At 40.8% G+C, this 17,190-nt stretch overlaps 1 protein-coding gene across 1 annotated transcript in view; it reads right to left on the bottom strand.

Annotated features, from left to right (window-relative positions):
• BMP2K (BMP2 inducible kinase) overlaps nucleotides 1-16,618 on the bottom strand; it is a 153,580-nt gene extending 136,962 nt beyond the window's left edge. Inside the window, exon 1 of the mRNA XM_075284144.1 lies at nucleotides 15,956-16,618. Coding sequence (XP_075140245.1) covers nucleotides 15,956-16,127 — 172 coding nt within the window. The 5' untranslated portion in view covers nucleotides 16,128-16,618. The remainder of the gene's footprint in view (nucleotides 1-15,955) is intronic.
• Between the last annotated feature and the right edge of the window lie 572 nt (nucleotides 16,619-17,190).

The raw sequence follows: 17,190 nt of genomic DNA, 5'->3' as shown, positions 1-17,190 counted from the left end.
AAGTGACAGGTCTTGCTGTTGCTTTCTTTCTAGCAAAACCCTAACCATACCCCCGCAGAACCCGAGTTTGGAAACACCATCCTAATACCGTTTGCACATGACCGGCCGTGAATTAAAGGCATGGGGACACATGGATGTCACCCGTGTGCCACCCATCCGCCGTGCTTCCGTGGCCCCTTTCATGAAATGAATAGGAGCCACAGAAGCAGGGCCGCAAAATAGGACAGGAATAGGAACGGTTCTAAATTTTGCAGCCTGGACAGACGACCTGCTCACGGTCATGTGTATGGGCCCATAGAAATGAATGGGTCAGTGTACTACCTGGGAGAAAAAACAGATAGTACGCTGTATCTCGGCCACAGTTGTCTGCAAGAGGCCTTAAATGTAATCTACCTTGCAGTCACTTGTGAAAGAAATGCAGAAATGAAACCATGTAAAGGCTTTTCAGGACTTGCATTTCACTTAGAAACCTACAAATGGCTGCAGCAGTTGTATAAGATTACTTAGGCTTGTAAGTGTGCGATGTAAAGAGGTCTTTGCCGTTTGACGACAGCACAAATGATTTCCCATTAGTTCCGATGTTGTCCCTGCTATGAATTAGTAATGCGATTATAAAACAGACAGAAAAAAGTGCTTGCACTGGACAACAATATAACCGCTTATCTCGGGACTGGAGGCATGAGTCTGTCTCCATACAGGAATGCCATGGTTTGGAGTGACGTCACAATCTCAATGTTTATTTCACAGAGTACTTTTTATCAACAGAGATTCTGAAAAAATATAGAATCCAAACAAACATGTTGAGCGAGGACACACAAATTCATATTGCATAATTATACAATGTATCATCTGAACATAGCTTCAAGGCAAGGATTATTAAAAGAGAAGAAAAAAAAAAAAAAAAAGATTTTTCCCCGACCTAATGTGAAAATAAATACAGCTATGTAGCAAAGAAAAGTAAAACATATACTATAGGTATGCTTAAAATATTAAAAGCTTCAAATGCAAGACAAAGTTTCTCTAAAAGAAGTTCTGTAATCCATGATTGACTGGAGTCGACTGCAAACACCAACCTTATTGTGTAATGTAGCATCCCCTTTGGGTAATTGACATCCAACCATTCGCTTCAAGCTGAATTCCTCTGAGTGCAGGTGGCTTATAAAACACCTGCACTAGCTACAAGGAGACTGTGTGACCTGAGTACCATGCTCATTACCTGAAGACGCCCAGTGAGGATGACTTGGCATCTTGTAGGCAGACAACTGCTACATAATGCTGCAGGGGGAGGACTACATTTGCACCTTATTTACCTTCACTTTTTATTCATCAGCCTGGTAAACTGTTAACTGCAAATCATTAATTCAACAGATATTGAGAGCCATTATGTAGTAGTACCCTAGGCCAGTGTTTACCAACGTTTTCAAGCCAAGCAACCCTAATGCAAAAAGTTCCAGCCAAGGGAATTGTGGTGTCCATAATGTGGAAAATCCTGCTCCTGATCTCAAGTGGAGGAAAACAAATGGTGTTCATAGCACGCAAAGCAAATCCTTTTAATTACGGGGGTAACTGTGGCAGACACACACTAAAAGTTCTGAGGTCTTTTAGCTTTCCACCAGCTTTTTAATAATCACATGATCGATCAGAAGCCATCATCTTATTCCGTTTCTGTAGGGGAGAGCTGTCCCCTTAACCCTGACCCAATGTCTTCTGATGCCTGCATTTGCTTTGCAGACACTGAGCTTTATTATTTGAAGCTGGTGGATGGTTTGGGTGGCACTTAGCAGTCACTAAATCTGCCAGGTCCAAAGTGCTGTGTCCTGTGTGGTATATATCTGGACCACAAGTTGAAAACCACTGCACATAGCTTCCTGGACTCTCTGCAACGAAGGAACAAAACACCCTCAGCAGAACATCAAGTGGTACAGGAATTGTCTTTTCATAAGCGACACGAAATCTTTCTAGATGTTCAGTGGGGCAGATTTATTATGCATTGTATACCAATATTTATTATACTCTATTCTCTGGCCTACAAGGCATAAAAAAAAATAAATCATAATTTTGGTAAGGGACCATGGCAAGGGCATGCAGGAGCTGGAGTCATTGGGCCACTTCACACCCCTGCTGTGCCTTTGGGTGTAAGTGATGCAGGAAATCTACGCCAGCTAGGAGCTGAAACACATTTCCCTCCAGGCTCATGGCCTGGCGGGGGGAGCACCTTATTTATGAAAGGCATGTGGCTACTCAAAAATGAGGCACCCCCTTCCACCAACAATGGGGTTAAGAAATCTGACAATGAGTTTAAATAGTGAGTTTTCAGGAGATGTGCTTCTGATGCATTTCTACACATCCCACAAAATTACATTATACAAAACACACGGGAAGAGCTCTTTAAATGAGGTCTGTATTTCTGTGTCTGTTGATGGTCCAGATAGCGCATAAAGAATTATATGTAAATGGTATTTGTTTAACAGTAGACTTTGCAACTCCGCAATATCATGTAAAATTCTCTACCTTTTTAGCTAAAGTATCCATAGCTTCTAGTGTCAAGTGGTGTTGCCACTTCACACACGAAATTGCATAACCCAAATTCCTAAGCAAGAATTTTCTTATGTATATAGCGATATTTACTATTAAAGGAAACAGCTTATTCATTATGTTCATCTACATATCTCCCCATTATTCTGTGCAGAGGATTGTACAAGTAGCACTATGCAGAACCTGTCATGTTCATAACTCCCACAGGGGTCCTACAGTATTTCTCACATTTCTTTACTATGTATAACTAGTAGTATGGATACAGTATATAGCTTACAGGCACATCAGCAAGACAGGGTTCTGGTAAAATTATTTTGTATTTGTAATGACCATCAAAAAAAATAACCAATAAAAAAAAAATGGTGCTAGCATAGCAATGCTTTGGAACCTCTGCCTGACAACCCTTTATTTATTAAAAAAAAAAAAAAAAAAGTGTACTATGACAATCAGACTTTACCGAATGATTTCAAGAAGGACTTACCAGCAAGATCCATTTGGTCACACAGTGTTATTCTAGTTGTCAAGTTTATGTAAAATAGAAATCCAGTAGTTAAGAAAATTCTTAAAGGGGCTCTGTCATTGGGAAAAGTCATTTTTAACTAATCACATCCCTTGCATAGGCTTTAGAAAGTCTATTCCACACCTACCTTTAGTATGTACATTGCCTCAGTGATTTCTGAATAAGTCCGTTTTTATTCATATGCTAATTATACTGGTGCACGATACATAGTGCACTCCTCTTTGCTATTGTTTCCTATGCACAGGCTGATGATGATGATGATGATGACTCAGCTTCCTGTTTGCACACACACATAGGAGATAATAGTAGGGACGAGTGCTGCTGGGAACTTCCTGTGCTGGCTGGAAGCTCATTAGCATATGAATAAAAACGGACTTATTCAGAACCTACTGAGGAAATTTACATACTAGGTAGGTGTGGAATAGAATCTAAAAGCTATACAATGATGTGATTAGTTAAAAATGACTTTTCCCAGTGATAGAGCCGCTATAAAACAGTTGTCCTACTAATAAATATTAAAATTCTCTGGTAGAAAAACTTTCAAATTACTCCTTTGTCTAGCTGTTGCTGTTATTCTCTTTATGCGACCCATGGTGTTCATGTGACTACCTCTCCAAATATTCCCCCAAAGTATCCAGTGCCTGTACACACAAAGTCCTTAATTCCACCACTTAGTTCCTTTTTTCAGATCCTTTTTGTATACAGACAAGTGTAAGAAAAGTGTATTCTACTTCTTTTTGGGACAGCCTGGATATCGTTTTTTTTTTTCACGGACACAAAGTCCTACATGTAGGACTTTGTGTCCGTGCAAAAAAAAAAACAAAAAAAAACAACACAGTTTCAGGTGGAGAGGTCGCATACGGACATGGCGGTCACCTTTAAAAACCCATTTAAACGAATAAGTTTTAAGGCTGACTGTCGGCAAGCCGTCCCCTGTTCAGTTTCCCTGCGGTTTACGACGGAATCCCCAGGGCGGTCAGCAGTGGTAGTGTGAACCCAGCCTTATAGAACAAGAGAAGCAGGATGATGTACAAGTTTGTAGGGAAAACAAATTGCATAACTTATATTTAGTCATTGAAATCTTTGTCCTTTCTCAGCTATAAAGTCAAGGAGATGGCCCTCTCAGTTATTGACAGCTATCTCTGTACGCACATAGAAGGGAAGCTGTCAGCCAATGATTGCTATAAAATGATTAGGTTATCCATAGAACAGAGATGTTAATAGATAAAATATAAATTATACTGAATCTTTCCCCATAAACCTATACATCATTCTGCTCAGCTACTCCTGCTGTATAACATGCTACCTGCAGATTGCACTGCATTATCTTGGTGATCGGTTCCCTTTAAATATAGAACTGTAATATTTATTTGTGGAACAACATTCTTAAAAGCTTTAACAGATAGCTCTGCATACAATAAATCTCTTACAAAAGTGGCCTTCTTGCCTGCAGCAAGCAAAGTTTGACTGTCATATTCTGAAAAGCACAGGGGAAATTAAACATGTCTGATCGCTCGCTATAGGTAACAAGGTCACTGGAGGCACATAGACATAGTAATCGCCTTTCACACTGCCATGTGATGACACTGCTCATTTAAGACTGTGATGCCATCCATATTACTGCAGGTGAACCCCTGAAAATCCTTCCACTTTTGGGAAGTCTCTAATATCATTCTCGCATCAAAACATTTACAGTAATACATTCAATAATTTTACTTCTGTACTATAATTTTGTTCAGATATGTATACTGCTTTTTAAACCATCACCTTCTCTACTTTAAGTAATAGATCTTGTTGTTGCCATGTAATGGGGAACCCCGTTTAAAGGTCTCAAGAAACCCTAGGGTTGTGAAATATTGATCTCAGATGTTAGGTATATCATAGTTGGCAAAATGATCCTACATATTTAAAGGGGTTGCCTGGGATAACTGGAAATCCCTACACTAATCTAAACATCATTCCCCCTCCTACTTTCTAAATAACAATCAAAAATGTATAGTTACCCATATTCCGCGGGCAGTCATGTGACCTCACCAGACACATTTTCTGATTGTCTGGAGACGATCTGTTTCACCATTTATGGAAACGTATCATCACTACTACTTTACCCCACCCCATGATACTTACCTTCGATGCTTCTTCCTGGGGAACGACTACTCCTTCATTTCTGATTCTGCAGGCACACTCTCTTCTCCAAGTGCTGTTCTGCGCACTGCTGCCAATAATTCACCTCTTCTGCGCAGCTTCCACGCATGTGCAGTAGTGGATCATTGCTGCAGAGAACAAAGCAGCGCTGGAGAAGAGACCGTGCCTGCAAAATCAGTAAAAAAGGAGGAGCCATCCGCCCAGGAAGAGGCATGGAAGTTAAGTATATAATGGGGTCGGGAGTTGGGCTGAGTAGGTAAGGGTGGGATAGCTAGAGACACGGGGCGGGGAGGGTGTATGGGAGGGAGAGAGGAAGGGGGGGTAAGGTGAAAGGGGCTAGTGCGGCAATTACATAGCAGGAAGCTGAACCAAGGAAACAATTGCAGGAGATACCAGGAGCTCCCAAAGACACCCAGAAATCACTCACAACATGGCTAAAGGTATATGGGTGCATTTATTAACCCATTAATAGCACTAACAGATTATTTTTTTTTTAAACATTTTTTGCCCTTAAAGTCCTGCACCTAGCATGCCTAGAAAATGCCCACATACCACCCACATAGTAAATTGAAATAAATCCCACCAATTCATAGAATATTTGGACACACCTACTTCACAGAACTGTTGACAACCATGATATGTACGATACCGGTCAAAAGCATGGACAACCTTTTGTTCTTTTTTTTACAATTATTTTCTACATTTTATATTTACATTAAAGACCTAAAGAACATGAAGGAACACATATGGAAATAAGAAGTAGATAAAAAAATAAAATAAATAAACATGTTCTTCAAAGTAGTCCCCTTTTGCCTTAATTACAGTTTTGCAAACTCTTGGCATTCTCCCAATCAGCTTCCTGTTTAATATCTTTATTAATGGTTTACAAAGCAGGGTGTCTATATTTGCAGATGATACTAAACTTTGTAGGGTAATTAATAATGAGGAGGATAGTAGACTATTACAAGGGGATCTAAGGAAACTGGAAGCATGGGCGTAGACTTGGCAAATGAAGTTTAATTTTGACAAATGTAAGGTGATGCACTTTGGTCAACGTAATAAAATGTATGATTATGTACTTAATAGTAAATTACTGGGTGAGACTGCCAATGAAAAAGACTTGAGGATTTTGGTGGAGAGTAAGCTTACCTTTAATGACCAGTGTCAGGCAGCTGCTGCCAAGGCAAATAAAATTTGGGGTGCATCAAAAGAGGAATAGATTCTCATGACAAGGACATAGTTATGCCTGTATACAAATCACTGGTATGGCCACACTTAGAATATTGTGCGCAATTTTGGGCCCTCAATATACAAGAAAGACACAATCGAACTATAAGAAAAAATGTCTTTGTACCGTGTTAGCAAGTGGATATGTTAAAAAAGGTATCAACTACTGAGGATTTCTCTCAAAAAATTACAATCGAACTAGAAAGACTGCAAAGAAGGGAACTGAAATGATTAGGGGAATGGGTGGACTGGAGTACCACGATAGATTAACAAACTTGGGGTTATTCAGTTTAGAGAAAAGACGTCTACGGGGAGATCTAATAACAATGTACAAATACATGAAGGGACAATACAAAGAACTTTCTAAGGATCTTTTTACTCCTAGGCCAGTGACAAGGGGACATCCCCTATGTCTGGAGGAGAGAAAGTTTCACTAACAACATAGAAGGGGATTAACAGCAAGGCTATGGAACTCTCTGCCCCAGGAAGTGGTGATGGTGGATTCATTGAACAAGTTCAAAGAGGGTCTGGATGAGCATATTACAGTTATGGATTCTAGATTTTAAGGACACCATGATCAAGGATTTTTATACTGACTGCCAGATTGGAGTCAGGAAGGAATTTTTTTCCCCGAAAATGGGACAATTGGCATAAGCGTCATGGTTTTGGGGGTTTTTTGCCTTCCTCTGGATCAACACTGTAGGGGATTTTAGGGTTATAGGTTGGACTTGATGGACTGTTGTCTTCATCCATACTCATCTACTATGTAACTATGAGGTAGTTATCTAGAATGGTTTTCCACAAGCTTGAAGGAGTTTTTAAAGGTGTTGATCAGTTGTTAACCGATTCTGCTATTGTCAGCACATCCTAAACCATCTAATTTGGGTTTAGGTTCGGTGATTGGAGGCCAAGCCATCTGGCAAAACACTTCATCACCACTCTTCTTGATCAGATGGTTCTGGAGGTGTGTTTGAGGGTCAATGTCCTGGTGAAAATCAAAAGAATGGTCCCACTAAGAACAAACCCCATAGGAGGACATGTTGCCGCAGAAATGCACCAACAATGTCATCAGCAAAGCACCCCCACACAATCACACTACGTCCCTTCACATTTCACAGTGGGAACCATACATGTAGAAACCAAAGAAACCATTGACTCATCATTTTTGCATCTCACAAAGACATAACATTTAGAATCATATCTCAAATCAGACCAAATAAAAGATTTCCACTAGTCTAATTTACATTCCTTATGTTTCTTGGCCCAAATAATTATCTTCTTTGTGTTGCAGTTCTTCAGTAGTGGCTTCTTTGCAGTAATCGACCATGAAGGATTGATTCTCATAGTCTCCTCTGAACAGCTGATGTTGAGATGTGCCTTGAACTTGATCTCTGTGAAGCATTTACGTGGGCTCTAATCTGAAGTGCTGTTAATATGCAGACTCTGAGGTGGGTAACTCTAATGAATTTATCTTCTGCAGTAGAGGTAACTCTGGGTCTTCTTTTCTTGGGTCAGTCCTCATGAAAGGCAGTTTCATCATAGAATTGATTGGTTTTCATGACTATACTTATACGTTTTTGAAATTTACCACACAAATCAACTCTCGACAAGGCATATCTGTTAACTGAAAACCATTCCTGGTGAATGCCTCATGAAACTGATGGAGACAATGCCAATAGTGTGCAAAACTATCAGCAGAGAAAAAGGAGGATACTTTTACAAATCTAAAATCTAAAACATATTCTGGTTTGTCTAACACTTTTTTAAAATACTGCTTACTTCCATATATGTTCTTTTATAGTCTTCATTATTAATTTTACAATGTTTGCGTCAGTAATGATGTGGGGTGGCATTTCTTTGAAGGGCCGCACAGCCATGTGCTCGCCAGAGGTAGCCTGACTGTCATTAGGTATCGAGATGAGATCCTCAGACTCCTTGTGAGACCATATGCTCCTGTTCCATCGGGAAGGGGTTAATAGGAGCACTGCAGATACCCTATATTCAGCCAGGCTGAATTCCAAGTGGGGGGGAAAAACTCAGTCCTCAAGCTCAGGGAAAGGGCAGACAGACAACCAAAACACCCCCTCCCCAGCCCCCAGCAACTATTGCAGCCAAAAACTCAGACCAATTAAATTTTACAAATTTTCCAGTAGCTGCTGCATTTCCCTCCTAGGCTTATACTCGAGTCAATAAGTTTTGCCAGTTTTTTGTGGTAAAATTAGGGGCCTCGGCTTATACTCGAGTATATACGGTAATAAAAATTTACAGTACATGTGTTCACCTTTCTTGAAAATGGATTCTTGCCTATAGCAACTATTTTAGACATTATTTTCATTGTTTTAGCATACACTAGATGTACAAAAGCTGGACTCTATCGTAACAGGTTAACAATCTATCACTGCCGTGTGAGCTACTGTACAAGTAAACAAAATGGGCAGCCGCTATATATCTTTTGTTTGCATAAGTGTTATGCAATGACCTTTGTGCATACAAAAAAAAAAAAAAATCTATGTACTGCAAGAAGATGTAAGCAATCCAAGTCAAGTTGGACAATCTTCTGTTCTGTATGCATAGTAAATGCTCTTGGGTCTGGTGTCTCCTAATATGAGGATATAGTCTGCATGGTCAGCTAACATCCTAACAACTGACAAATTATATGAGTTGCTGTCTCGTCGTTCATTGCACAAGTGTAGGGGATTCTATCAGCTGAACTCAGTTAATAGATTAAGGTCTTAGAGATAACCTTACACTATTGAGGCAGCCCCCCCTACTTTTTCTGCCTATATGTAAGCGAACTTAGGAGAGTAAACTGTTGGTGTGGTGTTTAGACTGTTGGTGTGAAGTAGAACATACCTAGTGAGGTTAATATTGGATATATGTTTTTGCATCTAATGCATCCTCCTGTATACACATCTATTTTTTATTTGTCGATCATCATTCTCTTTTGAGTTGTTTTATTTGATATCAATTTTATGAGCAATATTAGTAAAAAAAAAAAAGTTAAGTTTTAGGAGTTCCTTCAGTTTGATTTTTTCCTAAACTTTTGCATGTTTTGAACGCCAAATGTGATTATCAACTTGCCTTTAATTTATTTGACTTAGATCTATCAAATATACTCTATAAAGGAGATGGCAGGTTTTCTCGATGGGGATGTAGACAGGGAAAAATGGCCAAATCCAGCTCAACCAATTTTTAGTTCTTAGCATCTGTTAATAGCTTCCACTCTACTAACTCCACAGTAATTAGCAGGGTTTTTTTTATCTAAGCAACAAGTGCAATTAGTTTTGGTGTCTGAAAAGTTATTTCAGCTCTGTAATGTCAGAAGGGCAGTGTCAGGCAGGGGGGTGTAATTAAGCGCTCCAGTCAGAGGCAGCCAGTGTCAGAGCTCAGAATCACACTTCATACCTGCTCCTGCCTGATAGGCCTGACACCGCCCTCCTGACAGTATAGAGTCTAAATAATGTATCAGGCACCAAAATCAACAGCATTGATTGATCAGGAACGGTGCCAGAATCAGTGAAGCATATGTAAATTGCTATTATTTGATGTAAAGAGTTGGACGTTAGAGATGAGCGAACACTGTTCGGATCAGCCGATCCGAACAGCACGCACCCATAGAAATGAATGGAAGCACCTGTGACGCCGCCCGGCCGCCGGCAAAGTCAGCGTCACAGGTGCTTCCATTCATTTCTATGGGTGCGTGCTGTTTGGATCGGCTGATCCGAACAGTGTTTGCTCATCTCTATTGGACATGTTGAAGGTGGTGAAAGTTCTTCTTTGAAGAGGTTTTCCATGAACACAACCACTTTTAATTTGTAGACAATTAAAAGTTAACTATTTTTGTCAATATTAAATATTTTTCAGCATTTTATAGATTTTATCTAAACATCTTGATGATGACCACCTCACTAACCCTATCAGTATCAGTTGCAAGAAACTAATCAAAGTTAAAAGGGTTTTCCTACAAATGCAATTTATCCCTTATCCACAGAATCAAGAGAACAAGGGTGGCTTGTCCGAATAGAGCCACATCATTCATTTTAAAGAGTCTACTGGAACAGCCAAGCACTGAACTTCTGCTATGTCCAGCTATGTATTTGTAAGTAAAATTCCTTTAATAAGAATTGCCTTGTGAAGGAAACCACTGTCCATATTAAGTCCCCTTCCTATGAACCAGAACAGAAAACCCCCTCTGAAAAAGCAGTGCCCTCTATGGCAGACTATGGTCCATAGATGCATTACATGGTGGGCCATTAATTTAAGTGATTAGAATTGACTACTTCATTTCTCCTGCAGACTTAGGCTAGAGCTACACAAGGACTTTGGCTGCACTTGTGTTATGAGACCAAAGATCACGGCGTCGCCCTGGGATTCCTTCACTAACATATATGAATTTATTTGCGTTATGACTCTAAGAATGCTGGTACAGTGACTCCTAGTCACCAAAAAAAAACAAAAAAAAAAAAAACTAAAGAGAACTTCTCAATGTTTTTGCAAATCAGAGACACAGTTGCAGCACCGTCAGGAGTCACGGGGGGGGGGGGGGGGGCATGACAAGCTCAAGTCACATGACAGTAGTTTCTGCCAAAGTAATTTTGCATCTCTAGCCTCATAGTTTTCTTTCATTTACTATCAACTCCTGATATTGACAATGCATCAGCAACTGCACAAAACTAACGTGAGCGATATCTGATGTCTGACTGAAGGAATAGGTTTCCATAAGTTACAAGGTTTTCACAATGACAAAGAATACTGGTTCTCTACAATAGGACATATGATTGGTGACAGATGTTCAATAAGAAAGTGAAAAAGTATCCAAGGGCTTTCCATCTTTGCAATCCTGATGGTCTATCTTAAGAATAGGCTATCAATATTAGATCTGCAGGGGTCCGACAGCCAAATGGCCATAACCTTCATGCTTCATAGCTGAGGGAAATACAAAAGTGGTTCCGTACAGCCCTGTTATATTTCCACTTTTTATTTCTTGGTGTATTTTTTTGATCTATAAGATGCAAGAAAAATAAAAACAGATAGTAAAAACATAACATTTCTTCTCCCATCAAAGAAATCATGGTTATCCAATTTGTAAATTTTTTTTTTTTTTTTTTACGTAGGTCAGAAAAGGATCTTCCCTGATGGAACTTATTATTATGACCATTTACATGTATCCATTATCATCTTACACTATTGGTCACATCATCCTTAAATTTGCTTCAAAGAGACCAAGCCTAATTCTTTCATGATATATGGTCAGATCACAAATATTCTATTTCTGGATGAGGTTATAGTAGCCAACAAACACATGGATATGCTACTGGGAAACGTGGGCCCACAGGATCTGAAGTCAAAGCCAGACTTATTTATTGATATTTGTTGAACCAAATTAACTATAAGTTTCCATCATGGAGTCATCATTGTTAAGATAAATACATAGAATCAAACCAGACCAGTAAAGAGCTGGTGTGGCCACTGTCACTAGTGGACAGGATGCGCAAACTTAATTGGGAGTGGGATACCAAGGTTTGCTGTTTAAAACCATATTTACCATGTCTTCAGAAGGAAATAGAATATATAGTCAGGCTAGGTTTACATCTGCATTGGAGACTCCGCGACAAATTCAGTCTAAAATCGGTGTAGTGAAAAGTCCTGCACAGACACCTGTCAGACCCCATTATAGTCTATGGGGTCTGTGTGTGTCCACGGGATAACCGCTTTCCAGGCTCTCCATCTTTTGGGTCCCCATGTGGACCCAAACAATGTAAAGACAAACACACGTGTGAACCTAGCATCGGGTAGGTGAAAAATCCCCAGATGTTCCTGTAAAACGTCTAAGATATAGTACAAGAAGACAATTCCAATGATTTGGAAACTTCTGTGTTATTTCCTAGAAAATGGATAAGAGAAGTGACAGACTGGCAACCTTACCAAATATACTCAAGGCTCCTAATTTCACAGTAATATAATACTATTACATGTAGTTTTGTACTTGTATAATCAGATTTATAGGAAGAAAACAAATATCAATACAAGTTACTCCAATTTGCTAAGAAACAAAAAGCTGCAAGATTGGAATGATGATGTCTTCAACATAATATGGATCTTTATGAAGTGTACCTTCTAAATGTGGCACTAAGGAAGCATAGAAAGAAAGTTACATTGCATTCACCGGACCCCTGCTTCATGCCCTGCCACTGTATAAATTTACTTGTGGATTCTTCAAAACTACTACACAAATACCCATAAGTACCACACAACTGAAATCAGAGGGCCAGACACTAGACAGAGAGGGCATTGTAAAGATAGGCAGGTTCCCTTTAATTAATTGGATTTGTGCACAATGCTCGCTCTGCAAATAGTGTGAGGAGGGGTGTAACTACCGCTGCTGATTTTTTTTTTTTAATAGACTGTTACCTGATGGAGTAACCCCAGAAGGTAACAGGCCCTATTTACTTACCGATCCTGGCTCCTGCTCACAGACGCTGGTGCTTCCCCTTCTGAGGAGGCAGCTGTGAGCAGGAACCGGGATCGGTAAGTGAGGCCGTGGGCCCACGAACCCCACATACACTATCATTATGCTCGGGGAGGGAGGTCTTTTCAGAAACATGATCAACTGGGGCATGTCAAAAGTTCACAACGGGGCCCCGCCATTACTAGTTACGCCACTGGTTGTGAGGTTCTTTCTACGACTGTACCAACCAGCTTGGGCCAAGGTCTCTAATCTCAATGTCAGGCCCATAGGAAACAGTTATTAGAGATGCACTTTATACTAGATTTATAGCTATTCTCAACTCTACTAACCAGTTTAGTGCTGGACTGGATGCCAGAAAATCCAATAAATCAACAGTACAAAACTTGAATGTTGGCAGCCTGGTGAAGACAGTAAAGCAATTAATAAGACATACACACCAGGGCTATGGAGTCACAAAAAAAAAAAAAAAAAAGTTACTTTTTTCAACTAAGGCTTGCTTCACATCTGCACACAGGTTTCTGTTCAAGGGGTCGCTTGGGGACCCCCCCGAATAGAAACCTAACTCACATAAAAAATGGTTACTTTAGGAAACTCGCAGACGTCATAGACTAGAAGGGCTAGTTCACATGGGGGAAGATGGCAGCCGATGTTGACACGAAATCCACCTCAAAATCCGTTGCCAAAAATGGCTCCCATTGACTTCAATGGGAGCCGCTTGCTTCTTTTTTAAGCGAGCTGTCCTATCTTGCCGCGGATTCCACAGCTGAATCAGCCGCAGCGTCTGCGGCGCAAGGCTCCATCCCATTCATTTGGGCCTAATCCATCGTAGAACGCCAATGCGCTTGAAAAGGGCGAAAAATGCAGAGAGAAAAGTGCTGCTTGCTCAGAGGGGAACAGAATCCCCGTATGGAGTGACAAGCGCAGATGTGAACAGAGCATCAGGCTTATAAATGAAATTATATAATATTATTTATTATATTATGTGATTATTGGTATTGTATACGTAATGAGATACATGATTTGTTACTTATTTACTACTTTCATAGAAATTCAATCACTTGCTTTTTTCCTGAATTAGAACTTTACTTCTGACTCAAAAATACAAAAGATAAATGCTACATCAGACTCAAGTTGTAGATCCGATATGGTTGCATCGGACAAAACCCCGACAGCAAGGGGTCAACAATGTTCAAACATTCACAAAAAAAGTATGTCCAGCAACCATTGAATAAAATATAACTTTTACTTTATCAAAAAATAGAAAGGAAACATCTTACATGCTCCAGGAACAAGACAGAAGAAAAAATATCAGCTTACGCGTTTTGGGACATGTTGTTGCGTTCCTTAGTCATAGCATAGCCATAGTCATAGCATATACTTCTGACTGACCATGAGCAATGTCAGCCATTTATTAAGGAGTCAGTCTGTGAGCATAAAGAGTAGTCAGAGTTGGTGGATTGGCCTACTGAAAAAACAGCCCTAGTATATATTTTTAAGTTACTGTGCAGACTTCATACAGGCACTGTGTCATAGGTTTTTGCACATCATGACAACTATTACTTTTTTGGGATTAACAGAAATTCCCCTTCCTATAAAAAATGGCACACCACAGGAAAACACTTTAAAGGGAATCTCCAAAATAAAGATTTTTTGGGGCAACACTGAATTTACCATTTGACTATAGGGGTTTTCTGGCTGATGACCCATCCCAAGGGTAGGTCATTAAGATGAGATCTGCGGTGGTCTGACACCTGGTCCCTGCTGCTCTGGCTGGCGCCAATGCTGCAACCCATCTATACAGGGGACAAAGTCACAAGAACTTGAATGAATGCAAAGCTGCAGTACTCTGACATAGCTGCTATACAGGGGACGGGGCTTTCTGCTTCCGGCTCAGTCCCTCGTATAGCTTTAGGAATTGGAGGTTGACCAGAACAACTGTTCGATGTGAGGTCCATGTGATGGATGCCCACCAATCAGATAATACCGTATCCTGAGGATAGCTCCTTTGGATTAAAATTGGCTCAGGGACTAGAAAACCACTTTAGGCAAAGACCTTTTCTTGTCCGTTTTTTTTTGTTTTTGTTTTTTTGAGCCAAAGCTAAGAATTTCTACAAAAGGAATGGGAAATACTAGGAAGAATTTATACTTCTACCTTCTGCTCAATCCGTTCCTGGCTTCGGGTTAAACAACTGCAACAAAAAAGGATGCATTTCTGCAACGTGGAGCCTCACACTTAGGCCCTGTGTTGCAGAAAAGCTCCATTTTTTTAAGCTGTTGTTCTTTGTAAGTAAATACACTATGTTGAATATGTATGAAGACTGGCATTATCGATTCCGGTCTTCACAACTCCAACTCTAGCAACGGTTGTGTCTCATATATGTTGAGGAGCATCCTCTGACCAACTGTGTGCCAGGAGGGAAATGTACCGCTCCGGTGAGTGAATGTAGCCTAAGAGATACAATATTTATGACAAACAATACTTCAAGACTAAACAGGCCTTGCCATTAGGCATGCTGACGCTTAATATAAAAGGACAAAATGTAAGGAAGTAGCACTGTAATATCTAGTTCTTAAGAAAGACTGTAGATATTCTAGCCTGAATGTTGATCTCCATGCATTTTGTAAATAGGTATACAATAATATAATAAGGATCTGCATACTGTAAGTCAACAGGGAGTCCATACTGATTCAATGCACAACGTTCAGAAGAAATCCCAATCTGTCGCCCACCGAGGTCCCTGAAGCCAGTAGGACATTCATACTTACTTTACATAAGCATATAGTATATACATAAGTTTACCTAAACATATAAGTTTCTGTCTTGCAGAGGATATGGCGGAAATGTGAGGAATGAGTTTTACTGTAGTTTCTGCTGTATGTGTCAACATGTCTCCAGCAATATTCCAATACAATGTAAGGAGTACACTCCCTGTCCATTGCACAATCACAAAGTGGGACAGGGTTCCTTTACTAGACTGGATCTTGGAAGGAGCACATGAAAACTGTGTGTGGATGGAAAGACAAATACATAGACAGATACAGACGTACAGATAAGTTACCTTCTGCCACCAGCTCTTCCACAGTGACCTGGTGACGTCCAACGGTGAACCCTCTGCCAACAGTCACCCCTCCAGTGACAAAATTTCCAGATGATCCTGTACCAAGGCTTGGACCACCACCACCTCCTCCTCCACCACTCTCTGATTTGGGCATCCTAGAAAACTTCTTCATGGTGTCTTCACCTTCTCCAGCACCAGCAGGCAACAACACAGCAGCACTACTGGCACCACAATTGGCAGAGTAAGAGCTGCCTGGCACACTCCGCAAATACCACCAATCAGCAGGCTGTCACATACACACAAAGGCTGCTAGGCACACAGCTGCGACCCCACCGATAGACAAATCACAGTGACTTCCAGTGAGGGCACTGCCTCCATCCACAATGTCTAGGTAATGCAGGAGAGCAGCACACTGCACCAGCAGCATGCCAAGCACAATCACCAGCCACTCACTCACTCACATCTGGGAGCTAGGGCACCCCATGCTCTGCCATCTGTCACACACGGGCTGTAGGTGTGCCCTCAATCTGCCCGCAGCCTTATGCCCCGGATGCCTCACTACTAGTGCTTGTTGTCGCTGCTTTCTCTGGCTGTTGAACTGCTGGAAACGGAAGAGGAGAATCCGAAGTTCATCCATTCAGAGGCCAAAAACCTCCTCCTCCTCCTCCTCCTCCTGCTGCTGCTGCTGCTGCTAGTGCCAGCTCCTCCCCGGGCCCGCCCAGGAAACTGACAGGAGGGAGGGAAGGAGGGGAGAGGGGCAAGCACCCATACTCTACCTCACTGTGCTGACGAAGGCTCCTTCTTCACACACGTTCTGATTCTTAAGAAATGGATATTGTCTTTTCCTGACTCAGTGATAAAGCAGAACCTTAGTCAGAATAATAAGAGAGGAGAAGGAAGCTGCAAGCAGCCTACAGCAAACACTACTAGTGTGGAATGGGTAGAAAGTATGGTACAAAGGGTTAAATGACCTCTGAACTTGCAGTCCTCTAAAGAGAAAAGTTCTCTTACTATTCCCTGGTCCAAAAATACTGTTATGTAAGTGATCTGAATGAGAAACTGGGGTTAGGTGGCTTTAGACATTAATGCCACATTGCCAGCATACAGATACAGATGATGGCGTCCTGAGAAAGTGTTTCTGGGCATATTGTAGCCACATGACAAGATGTGTTTTCATTTGTGGTCCTGGACCACACACAATTTTCAGGTTTTTTGTATTTGCAGTTTTGAGGGCT

This window comes from Leptodactylus fuscus, chromosome 1 (assembly GCF_031893055.1).
Source record: "Leptodactylus fuscus isolate aLepFus1 chromosome 1, aLepFus1.hap2, whole genome shotgun sequence".
Lineage (NCBI taxonomy): Eukaryota > Metazoa > Chordata > Amphibia > Anura > Leptodactylidae > Leptodactylus > Leptodactylus fuscus.
This window is presented reverse-complemented; position numbering and strand designations above follow the sequence as displayed.